This window comes from Macaca thibetana, chromosome 1 (assembly GCF_024542745.1).
Source record: "Macaca thibetana thibetana isolate TM-01 chromosome 1, ASM2454274v1, whole genome shotgun sequence".
NCBI lineage: Eukaryota > Metazoa > Chordata > Mammalia > Primates > Cercopithecidae > Macaca > Macaca thibetana.
This window is the reverse complement of record NC_065578.1, coordinates 128,037,760-128,062,944: the sequence shown is the minus strand read 5'-3', so window position 1 is coordinate 128,062,944 and position 25,185 is coordinate 128,037,760. Positions and strand designations below refer to the sequence as shown.

The 25,185-nt window shown below is 40.9% G+C and overlaps 1 protein-coding gene across 7 annotated transcripts in view; it reads left to right on the top strand.

Moving 5' to 3' along the window:
- The window catches only part of ASH1L (ASH1 like histone lysine methyltransferase), a 366,415-nt gene that overhangs the window by 167,562 nt on the left and 173,668 nt on the right, over nt 1-25,185 (top strand). For 5 of the 7 annotated variants that reach the window (XM_050752157.1, XM_050752176.1, XM_050752185.1 and 2 more), the window contains one exon: nt 7,077-7,595. The exons of 1 other annotated variant lie outside the window; for it this stretch is intronic. In XM_050752157.1, the coding sequence (XP_050608114.1) occupies nt 7,176-7,595 (420 nt within the window). In that variant the 5' untranslated portion in view covers nt 7,077-7,175. Of the gene's footprint in view, nt 1-7,076; nt 7,596-25,185 lie in introns of those variants that run through there. One more of the 7 variants, XM_050752205.1, reaches the window with a different exon arrangement.

Sequence of the window (25,185 nt, the reverse complement as noted above, 5' to 3'; positions counted from 1 at the left end):
GAATTTTAACAAGTTTGTTGTGAAGAGGAACAGAGAAATGGGAAGATAGTAGAGGATGTGGAGTCGAGGAATTTTTTTTTTTCTTTTTTTTTTGAGACGGAGTCTCGCTCTGTCACCCAGGCTGGAGTGCAGTGGCACCATCTTGGCTCACTGCAACCTCTGCCTCCCGTTTCAAGTGATTCTCCTGCCACAGCCTCCTGAGTAGCTGAGATTACAGGCACGTGCCACCACACCTGGCTAATTTCTTATATTTTTGGTAGAGATGGGGTTTCACCATGTTGGCCAGGCTGGTCTTGAATACCTGACCTCAAGTGAGGTCTGCCCACCTTGGCCTCCCAAGTGCTGGGATTACAGGCGCGAGCCATCGTGCTCTGCTGAGAGGAATTTTCTTCCATGAGAGATATTATAGTATGTTTTTGTTTTCAGGCTTATTGGCATTATTCAGAGGAAATGTGAGAAATGGATGATGTGAGAGAGAGAGGAGATAGTTGCCTAAATGAAGAGGTTGAAAGGAGAGATCGTTTATATATTGTGATAGGAAGGACAGGCAGAATCTATAGGAACAGACAGACACAGGAATGTAGGTAGATATATGGTGGGCACTTGTGGCAGTTTTGTTCTGTTTGTTACTGCTTCCTATCTGACTACTGCTGTGATCAGATAGGAGACAAAGTTAGTGAGGATGAAGAAAGGGGAGATGGGATGAAATAGTTTTCTAGGAGAGTGGTAGAGTGAATGGATTAGGGAAGGGGAAGTGTATTGGCAGCACCAAGGGCTTACTCAGAGTTAGTGGTCAGGAATATAAAGTGAGATCATTGAGTGTTACTGTTTTTCTTAGACTAGCTTTGATGGTACAGAGACAGAAGATGTATAAAATATGATTTGGAAGTATGTTAGTGCTGAAATTAGGATATTTTAGTAAATTTACAGAAAACCACCTATATGTAATATAATCAGCATACTAAGAAAAAACGTGTGTATAGTTTTCTCATTGTAACACAAGATAAAGTTATGTAAAACAGGGAAAAGAGATATCTGCTACATGCCAATCATTGTATTAGAAGCTACAGGGACCTTAAAACTCACTCATTGATTTATTCACCTATTTATTGGGTACTAAAATTTGTGCTATTCATTGTTTCAGGTGCTGGGGATACAGTGGTGAGCAAGCCAGAAGAGGTTCCTACCCTCATGAAGCTTATATTTTAATTATACAGTTGGTCTTCCCTATCCGTGATTCCGCACCTGCGGATTCAACCAACTGCGGATGAAAAATATTAGAAAAAAATTAAAAATAACAATATAATAATAAAAAACAATACAAAATTTAAAAATACAGTGTAATAACTTTATATATCATTTACATTATATTAGGTATTATAAGTAATCCAGAGATGGTTTCAAGTATACCGGAGAATGTGTATAGGCTATATGCAAATACCACACCATTTTATATAAGTGACTTGAGCATCCTCAGATTTTGGTATCTGAGGGGGTGGGATGGAGGGTGGGAGGACTTAATCTGTTGAGGGGGTATAGCTGACAAATATAGAACAAGAAAAAATGTTAATTGCCCTAATTGTGATCTTATATGGATCATAAACAGGGATGGATCAGGTCAGTGCAAGCTTAAATATAGGTCTGAGAACATAGGTCTAGAATCCATTATCCAAAATGTTGGTGCTGTAAGTTTTTTTTTCTTTTTAAAAAAATTCCCGCCGGGCGCGGTGGCTCAAGCCTGTAATCCCAGCACTTTGGGAGGCCGAGGCGGGCGGATCACAAGGTCAGGAGATCGAGACCACAGTGAAACCCCGTCTCTACTAAAAATACAAAAAATTAGCCGGGCGCGGTGGCGGGCGCCTGTAGTCCCAGCTACTCAGGAGGCTGAGGCAGGAGAATGGCGGGAACCCGGGAGGCGGAGCTTGCAGTGAGCCGAGATTGCGCCACTGCACTCCAGCCTGGGCAACAGCGTGAGACTCCGTCTCAAAAAAAAAAAAAAAAAAAAAAAAATTCCCTGCAAGTGTTACACATGTTTTTCTTTTTTCTTCTTTTTCTTTCTTTTTTTTTTTTTTTTGACTTTTAGAAATGTAGATTGGGTGAACTGGCACTGTGGTGTTTGGGAGTAGTAGCATCCCTTACTCACGAAAGCCTGTTAATACTTCTTCATTGTAACTTATCATTATTCATGGAAATTATGGTAATTGAGACTAAAATAGATCCATGTCAAGTTTTATCACTAGGTTTTGAAAAAACTTGGATTTCAGAGTTTTTTGGACTTCAGGATTGTGAGCCCATCATGGAGAAGAAAGGACTTTGTACTTTGTATTTTTTTTTTTTTTTTTTTTTTTTTGAGACGGAGTCTCGCTCTGTCGCCCAGGCTGGAGTGCAGTGGCGCGATCTCAGCTCACTGCAAGCTCCGCCTCCCGGGTTCACGCCATTCTCCTGCCTCAGCCTCCCGAGTAGCTGGGACTACAGGCGCCCACAACCGCGCCCGGCTAATTTTTTGTATTTTTAGTAGAGACGGGGTTTCACCATGGTCTCGATCTCCTGACCTTGTGATCCGCCTGCCTCGGCCTCCCAAAGTGCTGGGATTACAGGCGTGAGCCACCGCGCCCGGCCACTTTGTATTTTTTTTATAGAGTTTTTTTTTTAAATTTACTTTTCGAGAGAGGGTCTTGCTCTGTTGCCCAGGCTGGAGTCCAGTGGCATGAACATGGCTCACTGCAGCCTCGATCTCTTAGGCTCCAGCCATCTTCTTGCCTCATCCTCCTGAGTTGCTGGGACTATAGGTGTACACCACCATGCTGGGCTAATTTTTTATTTTTTGTAGAGAGAGGGTCTTGCTGTGTGTGTTAGACTGGTCTCAAACTCTAAAGTTCGAGTGATCCTCCTGCCTTATCCTTCCAAAGTACCAGTAATACAGGTGTGAGCCACCATGCCCAGCCAGGATTTGAACTTTTAACATTATTTATTATTTATTTTTTTAAAATTTATTTTTATGAATAAATTTATTAAATAAAATTTTTAAAAATTTTATTTTAAAAAAACATTTGGGTTATTTTAATTACTTTTTATACACAGCATTTTATTATTTATTTTTTCTCCCTTCCCTAATTATGTATTTATTTTTTTGAGACAGGGTCTTGCTCTGTTGCCCAAGCTAGAGTGTAGTGATGCAATCACAGCTCAGTGTAACCTCAACTTCCTGGGTTCAAGCCATCTTCCCACCTCAGCCTCTTAAGTAGCTGGGACTATAGGCACATGACACCACACATCTGGCTAATTTTTTATTTTTTTTGTAGAGACAAGTCTCTACACTATGTTGTCCATGCTGGCTTTGAACTCCTGGGCTAAAGTGATCCTCCCACTTTAGTCTCCCAAAGTGCTGGGATTGTAGGGGCAAGCCACTGTGCACAGCTAACTTTGTACTTTTTTTTTTTTTTTTTTTTTTTTGAGACGGAGTCTCGCTCTGTTGCCCAGGCTGGAGTGCAATGGCGTGATCTCGGCTCACAGCAAGCTCTGCCTCCTGGGTTCACGCCATTCTCCTGCCTCAGCCTCCCAAGTAGCTGGGACTACAGGCACCTGCCACCACGCCCGGCTAACTTGTATTTTTTTTTTTTTTTAGAGATGGGGTTTCACTGTGTTAGCCAGGATGGTCTTGATCTCCTGACCTCGTGATCCGCCCACCTCGGCCTCCCAAAGTGCTGGAATTACAGGCGTGAGCCACCGTGCCCGGCCTACTTTGTACGTTTAAAGGGAGAGTCTGTATGTTTATATGACACATAAGCAGAAATGAACATGATTTGTTAGGGACAGTAAAGAAAACTGAATTGACTAAATGATAGTGGGTGTGTGTTGGGAAGTAAAGATAAACATGTTTGAATAGTTGGAGGAGAGTGAGATTATTAAAAGCCTTGAATGCCACTGTGAAATGTTTATATGAAATGGTAGACAAGAATCATGAGAGTGAAATGATTGGAAGATTAGTTTTCCAGCTGTTTATATGGTTGAATGGAGCAATAACAAGCTAAGGAGTTACCCAGTCGGCTAATATTTAATGAGTACTTATAAACACTGCTGCTGCTGCTTCTCCTACTAAATTATTGGTACCTTTTTTTTTTTTTTTGCTCTGTCACCCTGCCTGGAATGCAATGGCATGATCCTGGCTCACTGCAACCTCCGCCTCCCAGTTTCAAGTGATTCTCATGGCTCAGCCTCCTGAGTAGCTGGAATTACAGGCACCTGCCACCACACCCACCTGATTTTTGTATTTTTAGTAGAGATGGGTTTCGACATGTTGACCAGGCTAGTCTTGAAGTCATGACCTCAAGTGATCCACCTGCCTCGGGCCTCCAAAGTCCTGGGATTACAGGCATTAGACACCACACCCGGCCGATACCTTTTATTGAGCCCTCACTATGTGCCAGTCATTGGGCGAGGTATTTCACTTATACTCCTTGTAGAAGTCATAAGGCAACTATTTATTTACTTTTTCCCTTGAGACAGGGTCTTGCCCTGTTGCCCAGGTTGGAGTGCTGTGGCTTGATCACAGCTCACTGCAGCCTCAACCTTCAAGGCTCAAGTGATCCTCCCACCTCAGTCTCCTGAGTAGCTGGGACTACAGGTGTGTGCCACCACACCCTGCTAATTTTTGTGCTTTTTTTAGAGACAGGGTTTTGCCATACCAGTCTGGTCTCAAACTCCTGGGCTCAAAGAGTCCACCCGCCTCAGCCCCTGAAAGTACCGGGATTATAGGTGTGAGCCACCATGCCCGGCCAAGAATCTTACTGTCTTGTTGGAATGAAAAGTCTCAGGGCACATGGTTTAAAATATTCTAGTTCACAAATGGAACTTTCTAAGGGATACGATGTTCTCCGTTTTCCAGATACTAGTTCTAGATCTTGAGTCAGACATATGTTTGACGTGAAGACTAGTCTGTCAGTCTTCAAGAATACTGACTTGTTTTGTTTTGGTTTTATTAATATATTCACTAGTCTCTGGCTGGGCATGGTGGCTCACACCTGTAATCCCAGCACTTTGGGAGGCCAAGGCAGGCAGATCACCTGAGGTCAGGCGTTCAAGACCAGCCTGGCCAACATGGCGAAACCCTGTCTATACTAAAAATACAAAAATTAGCTGGGTGGGTGTGGTGGCTTGTACCTGTAATGTCAGATACTCGGGAAGCTGAGGCAGGAGAATCTCTTGGACCCAGGAGATGCAGGTTGCAGTGAGCCGAGATCGCGCTACTGCACTACAGCCTGGGTGACAGAGCGAGACTCCGTCTCAAAAAAAAAATAAGAAAAAATTCACTAGTCTCCCTAATGATTATATGGTAATCTGGTTTCCTGAGGATCTTTATATTTAAAATGGGGGTGCCTTGTGGAGATTCTCAGATTAGGTGTATCACCTATTGTAAAATAATAAATTGGCACGCTAGTTTTTTTTTTTTTTTTTTTTTTTTTTTTGTTTTTTTGTTTTTTTTTTGAGACGGAGTCTTGCTCTGTCACCCAGGCTGGAGTGCAGTGGCCGGATCTCAGCTCACTGCAAGCTCCGCCTCCCGGGTTCACGCCATTCTCCTGCCTCAGCCTCCCGAGTAGCTGGGACTACAGGCGCCCGCCACCGCGCCCGGCTAGTTTTTTGTATTTTTTAGTAGAGACGGGGTTTCACGGTGGTAGCCAGGATGGTCTCGATCTCCTGACCTCGTGATCCGCCCGCCTCGGCCTCCCAAAGTGCTGGGATTACAGGCTTGAGCCACCGCGCCCGGCTGGCACGCTAGTTTTAAAACGTTTTGTATATTTGGGAAATTGACACATGCCTACTGAGTATTTGCTATAAGGAAAACTTGTAAAAGTAAATTTCTGATTTTTAAAGTTCTTATAACAAAAGTGATTATTTGTATAAATGTTTGCTTAGTGTTTGCTCTTCTCTCCAGAGTATAAACCTTAAAATTTAGGAACTGGGTTCAATTTGTTAAATACTGTATTTTCAGGGTGTAGCACGATGCCTGGCATGTGATAGGTGTTTGGAAATATTTTTTGAATGGACAGGTGAATGAATTCAGAGTTGAATTGTATGCTAGCAACAAAGATAATTTCTGCATAAGTTCCTGCATCAGAAAGTCCTAACCTCAAAAAGCCTGATAATCTCTTCTAAAAGTTTGGAATACTGAAACCAGCCTAAGAGATAATTTAAAAAGAATTTTTATAGGTACATAGCATGTTTAAATATTTATGGGGTGAATGAGATATGTTGATGCAGGCATACAATGTAATAATCACATTATAGTCAATGGAGTATCAAAAAAAAATGATTTTTTTTACCTTCAATAAAACTGTAGGAAACAAAAGTGTACTTCAGCAGAAGTGTAGGGAATATATTCTTTTAAAACTTTTGAGTGTGAAAATATCTGAAGTTATTTTATTTTAGGCAATGTTTGCTTGACTGTAAGTTGCAGAAGCTTCTTGGTGATTCTTAAATTTGCATTTGCACCATACCACTATAGCTTGTTTATGATATCTGTAGAATGATAAACTTATTCTGAATTTTAAATGTATTTATAACTAAATAGATTTTTTTTTTTTTTTTTTTTTTTTTTTTTTTTTTTTTTTTTTGAGACGGAGTCTTGCTCTGTCGCCCAGGCTGGAGTGCAGTGGCCCGATCTCAGCTCACTGCAAGCTCCGCCTCCCGGGTTCACGCCATTCTCCTGCCTCAGCCTCCCGAGTAGCTGGGACTACAGGCGCCCGCCACCTCGCCCGGCTAGTTTTTTTTTTTTTTTTGTATTTTTAGTAGAGACGGGGTTTCACTGTGTTAGCCAGGATGGTCTGGATCTCCTGACCTCGTGATCCGCCCGTCTCGGCTTCCCAAAGTGCTGGGATTACAGGCTTGAGCCACCGCGCCCGGCCAACTAAATAGATTTAAATCTACTTTGAATTAACATTTTTATTTAACTGTGATTTTTTTTTTTTTTTTTTTTGGGTAGTTGTTGACCTCCTTGTTGTCTTGCCCTATACCCATTACTTATATTAATCAACAGTTGCCTCTTTTCTGATAAATTTTTGTTATGGTCTGTTCTGCAGAGAATGATGCTGGTTTCAAGTTTTGGAGATCCCTGTTTTTTATGGAACACAGTTCTGTAAAATTTTCATAAGATTCCTTGGCAATAACATACGCTTGTGATGGACCCTAGAAATACTGCTATGTTAGGATTGGGTTCTGATTCCGAAGGTTTTACAAGAAAGAGTCCTTCTGCCATCAGTACTGGCACATTGGTCAGTAAGAGAGAAGTAGAGCTAGAAAAAAACACAAAGGAGGAAGAGGACCTTCGCAAACGGAATCGAGAAAGAAACATTGAAGCTGGGAAAGATGATGGTTTGACTGATGCACAGCAACAGTTTTCAGTGAAAGAAACAAACTTTTCAGAGGGAAATTTAAAATTGAAAATTGGCCTCCAGGCTAAGAGAACTAAAAAACCTCCAAAGAACTTGGAGAACTATGTATGTCGACCTGCCATAAAAACAACTATCAAGCACCCAAGGAAAGCACTTAAAAGCGGAAAGATGACGGATGAAAAGAATGAACACTGTCCTTCAAAACGAGTAAGTAGAATTCCTAACAATATATGGTTATTGACAATATTTTCATTTCCCTGTTAATTTTTATCATATATGTGTTTCCGGGAGTTTGATTTTAATCTTTCTATGTTATTTCCAGATAGTTTGTGTTTGTGAGCCTTAAAATAAGCCCTGAGGCTTGTCAAAGATGTAAGTTAATAGCATAACCATATACGTATTTGTACTTCTAAAATTATTTTAAAATTTTATTTATTTATTAATTTTTGAGATTAAGTTTTGCTCTTGTCGCCCAGGCTGGAGTGCAATGGTGTGATCTCGGCTCACAGCAATCTCTGCCTTCTGGGTTCAAGCAGTTCTCCTGCCTCAGCCTCCCAAGTACCTGGGATTACAGGTGCCCACCATCACACCTGGCTAATTTTGTGTTTTTAGTAGAGATGGAGTTTCACCATGTTGGCCAGGCTGGTCTCAAACTCCTGACCTCAGGTGATCCGTCCACCTTGGCCTCCCAAAGTGCTGGGATTACCGGCGTCAGCCTCCACGCGCGGCCTGTTTATGCAGTTTTTAAAGGCAAAACTCCAAAGTGCTGGAATTACAGGTGTAAGCCACTGTGTCTGACCAAAAAAAGAGAAATCTTTATTGAGGTATGATTCACATACCATACAGTTCAGCCATTTAAATTCAGTGATTTTTAGAGTATTTCCTTATTCGCTTTTAAAAATTTATGTAAAATCATTTCTTTCTTTTTTTTTTTTTTTTCGAGATGGAGTCTCACTCTGTCGCCCAGACTGGAGTGCAGTGGTGCGATCTTGGCACACCACAACCTCCACCTTCTGGGTTCAAGCGATTCTCCTGCCTCAGCCTCCTGAGTAACTGGGCTTACAGGTGCCCACCACCGCACCCAGCTAATTTTTGTATTTTTTGTAGAGACAAGGTTTCACCATGTTGGCCAGGCTGGTCTCGAACTCCTGACCTCAGGTGATCCACCCACCTCAGCCTCCCAAAGTACTGGGATTACAGGTGTGAGCCACTGCGCCCAGCCAAAATCATTTATTTCTAAACCTTTTTCATTGTCCCAAATTAAAACTCCGTAACCATTAAACAATATCTTTCATTTCTTCTGTCTACAGTGACTGGTAATATCTAATGTACTTGCCGGGCATGGTGGCTCACGCCTGTAATCCCAGCACTTTGGGAGGCTGAGGCAGGTGGATCACCTGAGGTCAGGAGTTTGAGACCAGCCTGGCCAACATGATGAAAACTCGTCTCTACTAAAAATACAAAAAATTAGCTGGCCATGATGGCAGAAGCCTGTAATCCCAGCCCTCGGGAGGCTGAGGCAGGAGAATCGCTCAAATCTAGGAGGCAGAGGTTGCAGTGAGCTCAGGTTGTGCCACTGCCCTCCAGCCTGGGCAACAAGAGCAAAACTCCAACTCACCCCCCAAAAAATTCTAATGTACTTTTAGCAACTGTAACTGTAAATTTGCCTATTCTAGCTAACTCATATAGGTGTAATCATACAATATTTGTTATTTTGTGTCTGGCTTATTTCATTTACCAGAATGTCCTCAAGGTGCAACCATGTTGTAGCATGTGCCAAAACTTTATTCCTTTTCATGGCAGAATAATCCATTGTGTGGATATACCACTTTATTTTCATTTATTTATTTATTTATTTATTTATTTATTTATGTTTTGAGGTGGAGTTTCGCTCTTGTTGCCCAGGCTGGAGTGCAGTGGCGTGATCTCGGCTCACGGCAACCTCTGCGTCCAGGGTTCAAGCAATTCTCCTGCCTCAGCCTCTTGAGTAGCTGGGATTACAGGTGTGTGCCACCGTCCCCGGCTGACTTTTGTGTTTTTTAGTAGAGGGGATTTTTTCATGTTGGTCAGGCTGGTCTCAAACTCCTGTCCTCAGGTGATCTGCCCACCTCTGCTTCCCAAAGTGCTGGGATGACAGACGTGAACCATCACACCCGGCCACCACTTTATTTTTTATCCATTCATCTCTTGATGGAATCTTGGTTCACATCCACTCTTTGGCTATTGTGGATAATGCTACAGTGAATGTTGCCATACAGTTATCTGTTCAAGTTCCTGCTTTGTATTTTCTTGTGTTTACCTGGGAATAGAAATACTGGGTCATATGGTAATTATTTATTTAGCTCTTTCAGGAACTGTACACTTTTTCAGTGGCTATACTGTTTCATATCCCATCAGCAATGCATGAGTTTTTGATTTCTCTGAGTCTTCATAAGGTTTTCTTAATTTTTATTCCCTCCCTCCCTCCATCCCTCCCTTCCTTCCTCTCCCTTCCCCTCTACCTCTCCCTGCTTGTCCCCCCCTTCCCTCCCCTTCCTTCCTTTCCTTACCTTCCTTCCCTTCCCTCTCTTTCCTTCCTCTCACCCACCCCACCACTGCCCTGTTCTCAAGCTGCAGCACATTGTGGTTTTTTTTTTTTTTTTTTTTTTGAGAGAGAGTCTCGCTCTGTCCTCCAGGCAGGAGTGCAGTGGTGCAATCTCTGCTCACTGCAAGCTCCGCCTCCTGGGTTCATGCCATTCTTCTGCCTTAGCCTCCCGAGTAGCTGGGACTACAGGCGCCCACCACCACACCCGGCTAATTTTTTTTGTAGTTTTAGTAGAGAGGGGGTTTCACCTTGTTAGCCAGGATGGTCTCAATCTCCTGACCTCGTGATCCGCCCACCTCGGCCTCCCAAAATGCTGGGGTTACAGGCGTGAGCCACCATGCCCAACCTGCATTTATTTAATGACTAATGATGTTGAACAGGTTTTCATGTGCTTATTGGCCATTTGTGTATCTTCTTTGAAGAAATGTTTGTTCAAATTATTTGACTACTTTTGAATTGTGTTTTGTTGTTGAATTGTCCAGGTTCTTTATATAATCTGTATATAGGATTTTAAAAATATTTTCTTTCATTCTGTGGATAGTCTTTTCATTTCCTTTTGTGTCCTCTGATGCAAAAAAAAGTTTTCAATTTTGGTGAAAACGGGTCCAATTTATTTTTTCCTTTATTGCCTGTGTTTTTAGTGTCATATCCTAGAAATCATTGCCAAATCCAGTGTTGTGAAAGTCTTCCCCTTATGTTTTCCTAAGAGTTTTATCGTTTTAGCTCTTATGTTTAGATCTGTGACCCATTTTGAGTTTAAGTTTTGTTGTATATGGTTTAAAGTAAGGGTCCAGCTTCATTCCTTTACGTGATATTCAGTTTTCTCAGCATCATTTCTTGAAGAGAGTATCTTTTCTGCATTGAATGGTTTTGACACCTTTGTTAAAGAAATTATTGGCCATATATGTGAGAGTTTATTTCAGGACTCTTTTCCTTTACATTCCATTGGTCCATATGTCTGTCTTTCTGCAAGTACCACACTGTTTTCATTACTGTAGCTTTGTAGTAAGTTCTTTATTTGTTCGTTTTAGATGGAGTCTTACTCTGTTGCCCAGGCTGGAGTATAGTGGCATGATCTCAGCTTGAGACCGCAGCCTCTGCCTCCTGGGTTCAAGTGATTCTCCTGCCTCCTGCCTCAGCCTCCCGAGTAGCTGAGATTACAGGTGCCTGCTACCATGCCCGGCTAATTTTTGTATTTTTAGTAGAGACAGAGTTTCAGCATGTTGGCCAGACTGGTCTCAAACTCCTGAGCTCAGTCTGCCTGCCTCGGCCTCCCATAATGCTGGGATTACAGGTGTGAGCCACCATGCCCTTCCTGTTTGTTTTTAAAGAGACAGGGTCTTGCTCTGTCATCCAGGATAGGCTACTCACTGCAGTCTCAAACTCCTGGGCTCAAGTGATCCTCCTGCCTTGGCCTCCCAAAGTGATGGGATTATAGGCATGAGCCACCATGGCTGGCCTGTAGTAAGTTGAAGTCAGAAAGTGTGAGTCTTCCAACTTTGTTCTTTTTCAACATTGTTTTGGCTATTTGGGGTTCCTTGAGATTCCATACGGATTTTAGGATGGGGTTTTCTGTTTCTTTAAACAACAGTGTTGGGATTTTGATAGAAATTACATTGAATCTGCAGATCACTTTAGGTAGTGTTGTCATCTTAATATGAAGTCTTGAAATCCAGGAATGTGAGATGTCTTTTGTTTAAGATTTCCTTAATTTCTTTCAGCAATATTTTATAAAATTTGTAATGTTCAAGCCTTTCAGCTCCTTAAATTTATTCCTGTGTATTTTATTTTTTGATGCTATTGCAACCAGCAGTGTTTTAAATTTACTTTTCAGATTACTCATTGTAAATATATAGAAATGCAACTAATTTTTTAAATTACTATTTTTAATTTTTTTTTTTTTTTAGAGACAGTCTTGCTCTGCTGCCCATGTTGGAGGGGCAGTGGCATAGCTCATTGTATCCGCAAACTCCTGGACTCAAGCAGTCTTCCTGCCTTAGCCTTCTTTTATTTATTCATTTTTATTTATTTATTTATTTATTTATTTATTTATTTATTTTTTGAGATGGAGTCTCGCTCTATTGCCCAGGCTGGAGTGCAGTGGCGCGATCTCGGCTCACTGCAAGCTCCGCCTCCCGGGTTCACGCCATTCTCCTGCCTCAGCCTCCTGAGTAGCTGGGACTACAGGCGCCCGCCACCGTGCCCGGCTAATTTTTTGTGTTTTTAGTAGAGATGGGGTTTCACCGTGGTCTCGATCTCCTGACCTTGTGATCCGCCCGCCTCAGCCTCCCAAAGTGCTGGGATTACAGACGTGAGCCACTGCTCCCGGCCTCTCTTTTATTTATTTTAATAAATTAAAAAAAAAATTATCTTTGTAGAGATGGGGTCTTGCTATTTTGCCCAAGCTGGTCTTGAACTTCTGACCTCAAGTGATCCTCCTTCGTTGGCCTCCCAAAGTGTTGGGATTACAAGTGTGAGCCACTGTGTTGGCCACAACTGATTTTGGCATGTGGGTTTTGTATCCTGCAACTTTGCTGAATTCATTTATTAGCTTGAACAATTTGTTGATGCTTTAGGGTTTTCTACATGTAAAACTGTGTCATCTGCCAACAGAGAGAATTCAGTATTTTAATATATGCCTCAGGTATTTCTTACGTTCCAGCAGATTTGGGAAACACTATGTTTACTTACTGTGAAATGAGAGTGGGTTATTTTCTGTTCAGTGAGTTAGCTACTGAAAATAGTGTTTTTGTCTACTAAAATATTATATATAATTTTTTTCATATTTTTAAAATTATAAACTCCCAGTGGCCATTACTGAATAGATTACATACAGTATTTTGAATGGGGTGAAGCAACCTCTTTAGTGGTCCTTACCAGTAGAGCTTAACTAGTAAACTGAAAGTAGTAATCACTGGTACTGTAGCAGGAAGACAATAAAAGAAGAGGAAAACAGAACGATAGAAGGCAGTGTAAGAAACAAGAGCAAAGGATGATGATAAAGTGCCATCAGGCTACCTCAAAGGATGAAGTTTTCTGTCCATAATCCATGCTAGTATAGTATGTAGGCTAATGTCCGAGTTATATTGATGTGTGTGTGTGTGTGTGTGTGTGTGTGTGTGTATATATATATATATATAGGTTGGTGCAAAAGTAATTGCAGTTTTGGACTATGAATTTTTTTTTTTTTTTAAAGATAGAGTCTCCTTTTGTCACCCAGGCTGGAGTGGAGTGCAGTGGCTTGATCTCGGCTCACTGCAGCTTCCACCTCCTGGGTTAAGGCAGTTCTGCCTCAGCCTCCTGAGTAGCTGGGATTACAAGTGCTTGCCACCATACCTGGCTAATTTTTGTATTTTTAGTAGAGATGGGGTTTCAACATGTTGGCAGGCTGGTCTCGAACTCCTGACCTCAGGTGATTCGCCTGCCTCAGCCTTCCAAAGTGCTGAGATTATAGGAGTGAGTCCCTGTTTCCAGCCATTGACCATGAATTTTAAATCATTATAACTAGGCTCAAACACATCTTTATTAATCAAAATAGGAACCATTACAATAAACATTTGTGCCAACAAGAATCAGTTTGTTTAATCCTGTAGCATAAAAATCTGTGCTTCTGGATTCAACAAACTCTTGGGAAGCATTTTATGTATCCTGCTGGTTGTGGAAGCGGTTTCCCTGCAAAAAGTTGTTGAGATGCTTGAAGAAGTGGTAGTTGGTTGACAAGAGGTCAGTTGAATATGGCAGTTGAGGCAAAACTTAGTAGTCCAATTCGTTCAACTTTTGAAGCACTGATTGTGTGACGTGCAGTCAGGCGTTGTCCTGGAGAAGAATTGGGCTCTTTTTGTTGATCAGTGCTGGTGGCAGGTGTTGCAGTTTTTGGTACATCTCATCAATTTGCTGAGCATACATCTCAGATGAATGGTTTCGCTGGGATTCAGAAAGGTGTAGTGGATCAGACTGGCAGCAGATCGCCAAACAGTGACCATGATCTTTTTTGGTGCAAGTTTGGCTTTGAAAAGTGCTTTGGAGCTTCTTCTGGGTCCAACCACTGATCTGGTTGTTGCCAGTTGTCATATAAAATCCACTTTTTGTTGCACATCACAATCTTGAGAAATTTTTCCTTGTTGGTGTGTAAAATGCCAAATGACCTTAGAATGGTTGAAGATGAGTTCCTCGGCAACTTCTCGTGTAGTTTTAAAAGGATGAGCTTTGATGATTGCTCTCAGTTGTTGTCAATTTCTGACAGCCAGCCACTGTGCTGCTTATCTTCAAGGCTCTCATCTCCTTTGCAAAACTTGCTGAACCACGGCTGTACTGTACATTCGTTAGCAGTTCCTGGGCCAAAAGTGTTGTTGATGTTGCAAGTTGTCTCTGCTGCTTTATGGCCCATTTTAAACTCAAATAAGAAAATCACTTAAATTTGCTTTTAGTCTAACATTTCCATAGTCTAAAATAAATACAAAATAAAGAGCAAGTAATAAGTCATTAGCAAAAAAAATAAAGTGAGAAATGTGCATTAAAATGATATATAACATAACCACATTTAAGAACGTGTTCCAATATCAAGTGGCAAATTTCAACAATGCAAAAACTGGTTACTTTTACACCAGTATTACCTGTTATATTTATAATGTATAACAATTATATATATAGTTTAAAAAAAATGTGTGTTTATGTATGTATATGCATATATATAAACTGTGGTAGGCTGCATATAACGTGAACTTTTCCATTTTAACCATTTGTAAGTATACAATTTTGTGGCATTAGGTAGATGCACTTTTTGTGCAACCATCCCCACCCACCAGCTCCGGATCTTTTTGATATTTTCCAGCTGACACTCTATTAACTCTTCATTCCCCCTCCTGTGGCCCCTAGTGAAACTGGTATTCTACTTTCTGTCTCTGAATTTGACTACTGAAATTACCTCATATAAGTAGAGTCATACAATATTTGTCCTTAGGTAACTGCCTTATTTCCCTTAGCATAATGTCCTCAAGGTTTGTCCATTTTGGAGTATGTCAGAGTTGCTTTTGTTTTTAAGGCTGAATGATATTCCAGTGTATGTATATAACAAATTTTGTTCATTCTATGGATATGTCAGATTCAGAAGCTGTTTGTGAATTTTTTGGTTAATATGATTGTCAACTGTTAATTTCTAAATTTGTTCAGCTGTTACTGGGTAGTATTTTACTAGATAAATTAATCTAGTCCATATATGGATGGACACTGGTATTGCTTCCAGCTTTTAACAATTGTGACTAATGCTGAACATGTGTGTAGAAATATCTGAGTCCCTGCTTTCACGTCTTTTGGGTATATATGTGGAAGTGGAATTTTTGGGTCATACTACAGTTTTTTTGGTAAGAGATTGAGTGTTGCTCTGTCACCCAGGCCGGACATTGTAATTTTTTTTTTTTTTCTGATACAGGGTCTCACTCCTGTTGCCCTGGCTGGAGTGCAGTGGGGGTAATCACAGCTCACTGCAGCCTTAACCTCCTGGGCTCAGATGATTCTCCCACCTCAACCTCTTGAGTAGCCTGGCTACAGGCATGCACAACCACTCCTGGCTCATATTTTGTGTTTTTAGTAGATGCGGGGGTTTCACCATGTTGCCCAGGCTGATCTTGAACTCCTGGACTAAAGCAGTCTGTCCGCCTCAGCCTCCCAACGAGCTGGGATTACAGATATGAGCCACCACGCCTGACTCTGGGACATTGTAATTCTATGTTTAATTTTTTGAAATAATTACCATACTGTTTTCCACAGGGGCTGGACAATTTTACATTCCCACCAGGAACTCACAAGTGTTCTGGTTCTTCCACATCCTCGGTAACAGTTATTCTGTTTTAAAAAAATTATAGCCATCCTAACGTGTAGGAATTACTCACTATATTTATAATTTGTAATTATATATCTATAGTTTTGTTTGTTTCATACAGCATCTTGCTATTGCCTAGGTTGGAGTGCAGTGATGTGATTAGACTCACTGTAGCCTTGACCTTGACCTCCTGGGCTCAAGCAATCCTACCACCTCAGCCTCCCAAGAAGTTGCAGCTACAGGTGTGTGTCACCACACTTCTAATATTTTTATTTTTTGTAGAAATGTTGCTCCTTTTGTTGCCTGGGCTGGTCTTGAAATCCTGGGCTGAGGTGATCCTCCTATCTCAGCCTCCCAAAGTGCTGGGATTACGGGTGTCAGCCACCATGCCAGTGAGCCACTGTGCCCGGCTTGATATGTGTATTTTTTTTAAAACATAAGACTAATCGCAGCACTTTGGGAGACTGAGGCAGGTGGATCACTTGAGGTCGGGAGTTTGAGACCACCCTGACCAACATGGTGAACCCCATCTCTACTGAAAATACAAAAATCAGCTGGGTGTGGTGGTTATCACGTATACCCCCAGCTACTCAGGAGACTGAAGCAGGAGAAGCTCTTGATCCCAAGAGATGGAGGTTGCAGTGAGCCGAGATCACACCACTGTACTCCAGCCTGAGTGACAGAGCAAGACTCCATCTCAAAAAAAAAAGTCTAAGATCCTTTGCCTCCCTTCCTTCCTTCCTTTCTTGACAGAGTCTCACTCTGTCACCCAGGCTTGAATGCAGTGGTGTGATCTCACTGCAACCTCTGCCGCTCAGGTTCAAGCTATTCTCCTGTCTCAGCCTCTTGAGTAGCTGACATTATGGGCACCTGCCACCGCGCCTGGCTAATTTTTGTATTTGTAGTAGAGACGAGGTTTCACCATGTTGGTCAGGCTGGTCTTGAATTCCTGAACTCATGATCCACCCGCCTCGGCTTCCCAAAGTGCTGGGATTACAGGCGTGAGCCACCGCGCCTGGCCGATCTTTTGCCTTTCTACTTTATCTTCAGTGCTCCAAAAGAAGCAGCCCTGAAGGGGAACTTCTATTGAGATTGTGATAAAGGATAGTATTTTCTCCTTTAGTGACCATAGGGAAATAAGAGAATAAGAAATAATCTTGGCTGGGCATGGTGGCTCACGCCTGTAATCCCAGCACTTTGGGAGGCACAGGCTGGTGGATCACCTGAGGTCGGGAGTTCGAGACCAGCCTGACCAAAATGGAGAAACCCCATCTCTACTAAAAATACAAAAAAATTAGCCAGGCGTGGTGGTGCATGCCTGTAATCCCAGCTACTTGGGAAGCTGAGACAGGAGAATCACTTGAACCCAGGAGGCAGAGGTTGCGGTGAGCTGAGATCGTGCCATTGCACTCCAGCCTGGGCAACAAGAGCGAAACTCCATTTCAAAAAGAAAAAAAAGAAACAATCTTGCCGGCCGCAGTGGCTCACCCCTATAATCCCAGCACTTTGGAAGGCCGAGGTGGGTGGATCGCAAGGTGAAGAGATCGAGACTATCCTGGCCAACATGGTGAAACCCCATTTCTACTAAAAATATAGAAATTAGCTGGGTGTGGTGGCGCATGCCTGTCATCCCAGTGACTCGGGAGGCTGAGGCAGGAGAATTGCTTCAACCCGGGAGGCGGAGGTTGCAGTGAGCCGAGATTGCGCCACTGTACTCTAGCCTGGCGACATAGCAAGATTCTGTCTCAAAAACAAACTAACAAAAAAGAAAGAAACAGTCTTGTTCGTGAATCTTGATTTGTTTGTGTCCTACTCTTAATTTTAATACCTTGTTAAGGAATAAATGACAGTGGATTGAAGTTTGGAAAGTCTCCAGAAAGGGAATAAAACCTCAGACTCTCCTGAGAGAATCTAGAAAAACATTGTAAGTATATCAAACTGCAATAATCCCTATGGGAATTTTGTAGTTCCAGTGTAGTGAAGATGGCTAATGAATTAGACTCAAAAAGAGAATGCCACATTTAGATTATTCTTCTAATGTTTTTTTGTATAAACTTTGGTTCCAGTGAGTTCTTAACTGTGGTGTTTTTTCTAGCAAAGGGAAACCTGAAGACATTTTCAGTATATTCAAGTCTTCTTTATTTTCTTTAAGAAATGGTTATTCTGCTTGAAGATTTATGTATCATATATCATGGATGGTTAATGCATAGTATGTTACCTCATATTTCATACTTTTATTACTTGGAAATTTTTAATTTATTTTAAAATGTCAGACTCTTATATTTGAGGTTTAAAAGTTGAGAATTTTTAGGTTAATAATACGATTTTCAACTGTCAATTTCTAGATTTGTTCAGGTGTCATTTTTCTGGGTAATATGTTGCTATATAAAAGTTAATTATCTAATCAGTTTACTTTCAGTGGAAATTTTTGTTCTGTATATGTTTACTGTGGCTTCCATCAGCCTATTTTAGGTAAAAAATAAGACTTAATTTTAGCTGGGCAGTCTGGGCGACAGCGAGATCCTGTCTGCAAAAAAAAAAAAAAAAAAAGTGTTTTCAGGTTCACCTTCGCTTGAAGAATCATATCACATTAAGAATAAATTGTTGCCCGGGCGCGGGGGCTCACGCCTGTAATCCCAGCACTTTGGGAGGCCGAGGCGGGCAGATCACAAGGTCAGGAGATCGAGACCATCCTGGCTAACACGGTGAAACCCCATCTCTACTAAAAATGCAAAAAATTAGCCAGGCGTGGTGGCAGGCACCTGTAGTCCCAGCCACTCGGGAGGCTGAGGTAGGAGGGTGGCGTGAACCCAGGAGGCGGAGCTTGCAGTGAGCCGAGATCGCGCCATTGCACTCCAGCCTAGGCGATAGAGCAAGACTCCGTCTCAAAAAAAAAAAAAAAAAAAAAAATAAATTATTGGGAATCAGAGTTGGTACAAAGAAACTTCCAGAAGAGTAACTCCAACATTGCTGTCTTTGGTATCTTCCAGAAATATATTTGCACTTTTAAGCCAGTATGCATCCCCTACATACATGTTCTTTCCCCATTTTAAAATGTAAATAGTAGCACATTGTACATACTGCTCTGTATCTTTTTTCTATTAAATAGTATATTTTAAAGATTTTTCCATAACAGGGCTATGAGAACTTCTTTAGCCCTTGGAAATGTGACTTATGTAATTTTCTTTTTTTTGAGACAGTCTTGCTCTGTGGCCCAGGCTTGAGTGCAGTGGTGCGATCTCGGCTCACTGCAACCTCCACCTCCCGGGTTCAAATGATTATCTTGCCTCAGCCTCTCGAGTAGCTGGGATTACAGGTGTGCACCACCACGCCTGGGTAATTTTTGTATTTTTAGTAGAGACGGAGTTTCTCCAAGTTGGCCAGGCTGGTCTCAAACTCCTGACGTTGTGATCCAGCTGCCTCGGCCTCCCCAAGTGCTGGGATTATAGGCGTGAGCAGCTGCACCCAGCCTATAATTTTCTTTTTCCAGTTTGTTATTTGTCTTTAGACTTTGGTTATGTTATTTTGCCATACAGAAATATTTAGGTTTTTACCTGATGTAATTTGTAAATCTTAAGGCTTCTGGGTTTTTGATGTATCATTAGAAAGACCTTCTTCTTTCGAAGTTTATGAAAGATTTCCTTATGTTGTTTTGCAGATCTTTGTAGTATTTTATTTTTTAACATATAAATCCTTGATCCATTTGGAGTTTGTTATGGTTTATGAGTTATGGTTCCAAATTTGTCTCTTTCCAAATGGCTACATGGTTGTCCCAACACTTATTATTATTATTTGAGATGGAGTCTCGCTCTGTCGCCCAGGCTGGAGTGCAGTGGCACAATCTGGGCTCACTGCAACCTCTGCCTCCTGGGTTCAAGCAATTCTCCTGCCTCAACCTCCTAAGTAGCTGGGATTAGAGACACGCGGCATCACGCCCAGCTAAGTTTTGTATTTTTAGTAGAGACAGGCTTTCCTTATGTTGGTCAGGCTAATCTCGAACTCCTGACCTCAGGTGATCCCTCTGCTTTGGCCTCCCAAAGTGCTGGGGATTGCAGGCGTGAGCCACTGAGCCTGGCCCCAACACTATTATTAAGAAGTCCATCTTTACTTCTCTTATTTGAAAGGCTGCTTTGTCATACACTGAATTTCTTTATGTACTTGGTTCTAGTCTGGTTTTCTATTTAGTATCAGTGATGTTTCTGTTTATTTACATTTTTTGTTTGTTTGTTTATTTTTAAGAGTCTGAGTCTTGTCTTTTTTAACCAGGCTGTGGTACAGTGGTGTGATCATAGCTCACTGTAACCTTGAGCTCCTGGGGATCAAGCGATCCTCCTGTACCAGCCTGGCAAATCATTAGGATTATAGGTGTGAGCCATGGCACCTGGCCACTATGGTACAGTTTTAAGAATTTTGTTTTATAGGTAGGACTAATCCATTCTCCTAACTTATATTTTAGTGTGCTCCCTGTACTTTTGCCTGTTTATAAATTTATTATTAATTTATAATTTATAAATTTATTATTAATTTATAATTTATAAATTAATGTAATTTCAGTGAAAATAATTTTTTTCTAGAATTTTTCTAAGAATTTGACTGATTATAAAGTTTGTATATTGTTCATCTTTATCTGTGGTTGAATTTGGAGCCTAATTTGATGATGACTACTTTGAGAGGCTTTGACTTGACTTTTCCAGGAGTTAGAGTACGTTACTGACACCTTTCCTGGGGTCTCCATTTTGCCACTAGTGCGTGACTTGATGGACTTACCCACTGTGTTTTCGTGCCTATTTAGGTCAGCCCTTTTTTTTCTTTTCTTTTGGTCCTCTTGGAGCTTTTTCTTACTCCTATGAGTCAGCAGTGTAAGAAACGTATTTTATGCTGGTTTGAGTTATTTTGTTGTAATAGAAGACTCTTCACAGTATTTAGCCTGGCATATTGCTAGAAGTAGACATCCCCTGATTGTTTTATAAGAAATAATGTTCATTATTTTATTTTTATTTTTGAGAGAGTCTCACTCTGTCATACAGGCTGGCGTGCAGTGGTGCAATTTTGGCTCACTGCAATCTCCACCTTCTGGGGTTCAAGTGATTCTTGTGCCTCAGCCTCCTGAGTAGCTGGGATTGCAGGTGAATGCCGTCATGTCTGGCTAATTTTTGTATTTGTAGTAGAGATGGGGTTTCGCCATGTTGGCTAGGCTGGTCTCGAACTCCTGGCCTCAAGTGATCTGCCTGCCTTGACCTCTAAAGTGCTAGGATTACAGGCATGAGCCACCATGCTTGGACTCATTATTAATTTTATAGTAGGTTTTCTTGTTTTCTTTTTTCCTCCCAAGTGGAAAGAAAAACTTTCTTGTAATTTTTCTCTAAAAATTTACGTTTGGCTTTGATGCAGTTACATGTGGTGTCTGCCATTTCATAAGCTGTCAGAATGGTACATTCATTTTTCTACAGCAGTATTTTAGAAAGTGAAAGTAGAGATGGAAGTCACAATATTTACTTGTATTTATCACACAGTAACTTAAAAGGAGATGGAGCAATGGTACATTTCTTTCCAGCATTTAAAGAAAATAAAGAAAATTCCATTTTCGGAGTTACATAACGTGTGATTGTAGTTCATTTAGTATACTTAGCCAAAAAAAGAAAAAAATGTCAAGTATACAAGCTTGCAATAAAAGGTTCTGCTATGTTAGGAAGTCAGAGTTTAGGAGGTATACAAAGGCAGTTTGAGAAAAACGCACAGATGGTAGATACATACCTTTTTTAAGAGACAGGGTCTTCTTTTAAAGAGACAGTCTGTTGCCCAAGGCTGTGCAGTGGCATGATCATGGTTCACAGCAGTCTTGGCCCCCATGGGCTTAAGTAATCTTCCCATCTCAGCTTCCAGAATCACTAGGACCACAGGTGTGTGCCACCACACTTGGCTAATTTTATTTTATTTTTGTAGAGACAGTGTCTTGTTGTGTTGCCCAGGCTGGTCTCGAACTCCTGTGCTGAATCAATCCTCCTTCCTTGTCCTCCCAACATGCAGGATTACAGGCGTGAGCCACTGCATTTGATCATATCAATATACCGTGTCTCACAATTATGATGACCAGATTACGTATTAGTCAAATAGCATTGAAATTTGGTGCTTTGTTGACTAACATTTTTGTCATTGGATAGTTTATTTGATGTTACTTTAGTCTAAATGAGTGGATTTCATGAACACAATGAATTATAAGTAAAATTCATAGCCATAATTATAATTTCCAGTCCAAAAATTGTTTTCTGTTTAGAAAAGAAAATTCTATGCCATCTTAATAGATTTAAGAAGCAGTTCATTGAAGAAGTAATTTTGAATTTCAGTGAAGTGAGTTTTTTTTTTTTTTTTTTGAGACGGAGTTTCGCTCTTGTTGTCCAGGCTGGAATGCCATGGTGCATTCTCGGCACACCGCAACCTCCACCTCCTGGGTTCAAACGATTCTCCTGCCTCAGCCTGCCTAGGAGCTGGGATTACAGACATGCACCACCATGCCTGGCTAATTTTGTGTTTTTAATAGAGACAGGGTTTCTCCATGTTGGTCAGGCTGGTTTCAAACTCCTGACCTCAGGTGATCTGCCTGCCTCAGCCTCCCAAAGTGCTGGGATTAGAGGCCTGAGCCACCGCGCCTGGCCTAAGTGATTTTTTTGGAGAATTATTATTACTTTTTAAATAAAATTTAATAAAGTTAAATATTTTTCTTTTTTATAGAAACAGTCTGGCTATGTTGGCCAGGCTGGTCTTCAACTCGTAGGCTCAAACGATCCTCCTGCCTCAGCCTCTCAAAGTGCTAGGATTACAGGTGTGAGCCACCATGCCCAGCTGAGAATTATTAAAACCCACATGCACACATGCATCCAAGTATTAGACTTAAAGCCTGTCCTGGAATTTTAAATTTTATAATGCTCTATAACTGGTAGATTAATGTTGTTTCTTTTTCTTTTTTTCTTTTTCTTTTTTTTTTTTGAGATGGAGTCTCACTCCATTGCCCAGGCTGGAGTTCAGTGGCATAATCTTGGCCTCACTGCAACCTCCACCTCCCAGGTTCAAGCAGTTCTCCCACCTCAGCCTCCCAGGTAGCTGGTACTACAGGCACATGCCACCATGCCCGGCTAATTTTTGTATTTTTAGTAGAGATGGGGTTTTGCCATGTTGGCCAGGCTAATCTCGAACTGCTAACCTCAGGTGATCCACCCACCTCAGCCTCCCTAAGTGCTAGGATTACAGGCGTGAGCCACTGTGCCCAGCCTAATGTTGTTTCTTAAATAAGAAAAATGGGTAATAATAGTGCCTCAGTTCTTGCTCAGCAGAGATTATTTGCCTGCCAGTTTTTAAAGAGCTGCAAACAAGTTCCAATTATTTTGAAATGGAGTTGTTGGAAAAAAAACTGGTTTGACATTACCCTAGGTTTTGGATTTTTTTCCTTTGTATTTGTTAGATAAAAATAGTGTGTTAACATATACACCATGGAATGCTATGCAGCCATAAAAAAAGGGATGAGTTCATGTCCTTTGTAGGGACATGGATGAAGCTGGAAACCATCATTCTGAGCGAACTATTGCAAGGACAGAAAACCAAACACTGCATGTTCTCACTCATAGGTGGGAATTGAACAATGAGAACACTTGGACTCAGGGTGGGGAGCATCACACACTGGGGCCTGTCATGGGGTGGGAGGAGTGGGGAGGGATAGCATTAGGAGATATACCTAATGTAAATGACCAGTTAACGGGTGCAGCACATCAACATGGCACATGTACATATGTAACAAACCTGCACGTTGTGCACATGTACCCTAGAACTTAAAGAAAGTATAATTAAAAGAAAAAATAGTGTGTTAAGTTTTCTAGATATAATAATAGTTCCTTTAAATTATACCCTATTTTAAGTTAGCCCAGTTTTCTATAAAACATATATATTTTCAATTGAGATATAATTCAAATACCATAAAATTTATCCTTTTAAAATGTACAGTTCAGTGTTTTTAGTATATTCAGTACGTTAAGTGTACACAGAGTTTTGCAACCACTAGTAATAATTTTAAACATTTTTATTTTAATAAACATTTTCATCTTAAATTTGTGTCTTTAATGTGCCTTTTACACTTACAATAACTGTTCAAAAGGACTAATATTTTGATTTATACTTTCACAAAGGAGGTTAAAGTTTTATATCACTTAACTTTGCCCATAGTCTCTAGTGTAGAGTCACAACATTCTTTGATTTGTTTTTCCATGTGCTGTAAAAAAATAATTATGCTGTAACATGATAACTGCCATGATAGAAATACATGCAGACAAGAGTCTATATGTGAATCACAGAATCACTGGAGAAGGTGGTGAGCAAGAGAATATGCAAAGAAGGGCTCATGCTTAAAATTAGGTGTTGACCACTTCGTTAGAATTTGCTGGAAAAAGAAAGGCTTTTGGGACAAAGTAAATAATAAAGGGAAAATGCACACTTAGGATGTCTCACAGATTTTTCTCAGTTGTGCTGTAAAACAAGAATTTGACAGTTCTTTACTGTAGATAAATACTAAGAAAATATAAATAATGAGGCCGGGCGTGGTGGAAAAAAACAAAAAGAATTGAGTGACCATACTTATTTTTTCTTAGGATTTTTCTTTACTTTTTTTTTTTTTTTTAAGTTTGTGGTCCTACTTTGTAGTAGTATTCCTCTTAGAGGAAAAATTAAAAGATAAAATTGCTTTTTTGGACTATTTTTCTATTTCAGAAATTTAGGTTTGCTTGTGGTAAGTAGGGGCCCTGTCATTTATAGCTGTAATTGTAAATCTTTTTTTTTTTTGAGACGGAGTTTCCCTCTTATTGCCCAGGCTGGAGTACAGTGGTGTTAGCTCACTGCAACCTCTGCCTCCCGGATTCAAGCGATTCTCCTGCCTCAGCCTCCCGAGTAGCTGGGATTACAGTTGTGCGCCAACATGCCTGGCTAAATTTTGTATTTTTAGTAGAGACGTGATTTCACCACGTTGGTCAGTCTGGTCTTGAACTCCTGACCTTAGATGATCCGCCTGCCTCGGCCTCCCAAAGTGCTGGGATTACAGGCCTGCGCCAGCCTGTAATCTTCATGAGGGCTTCATGAGGAAGTGAAAGTCAAAGCTATATAATATTGGGGCAGATTCGTAGAGCTTCTTCTTACAGAACTGCAACAGCAGGTGGCATTAGAGATCAGGTTTAAGAGTGAGTTGCAACGTATTTTTAATAGTTGCCACTATTAGGAAGGGAAGTAACACATATTGGGGATTCAGGATACAACTGGCAAAGCTCAGCTTGACTCTTGGGTGTTGCTGATCTGTTAAAAGATTCTCTGTATGTGTGTATATTTTTTAAACTAACCACTTAAAAATCTAGCAAGTAAGA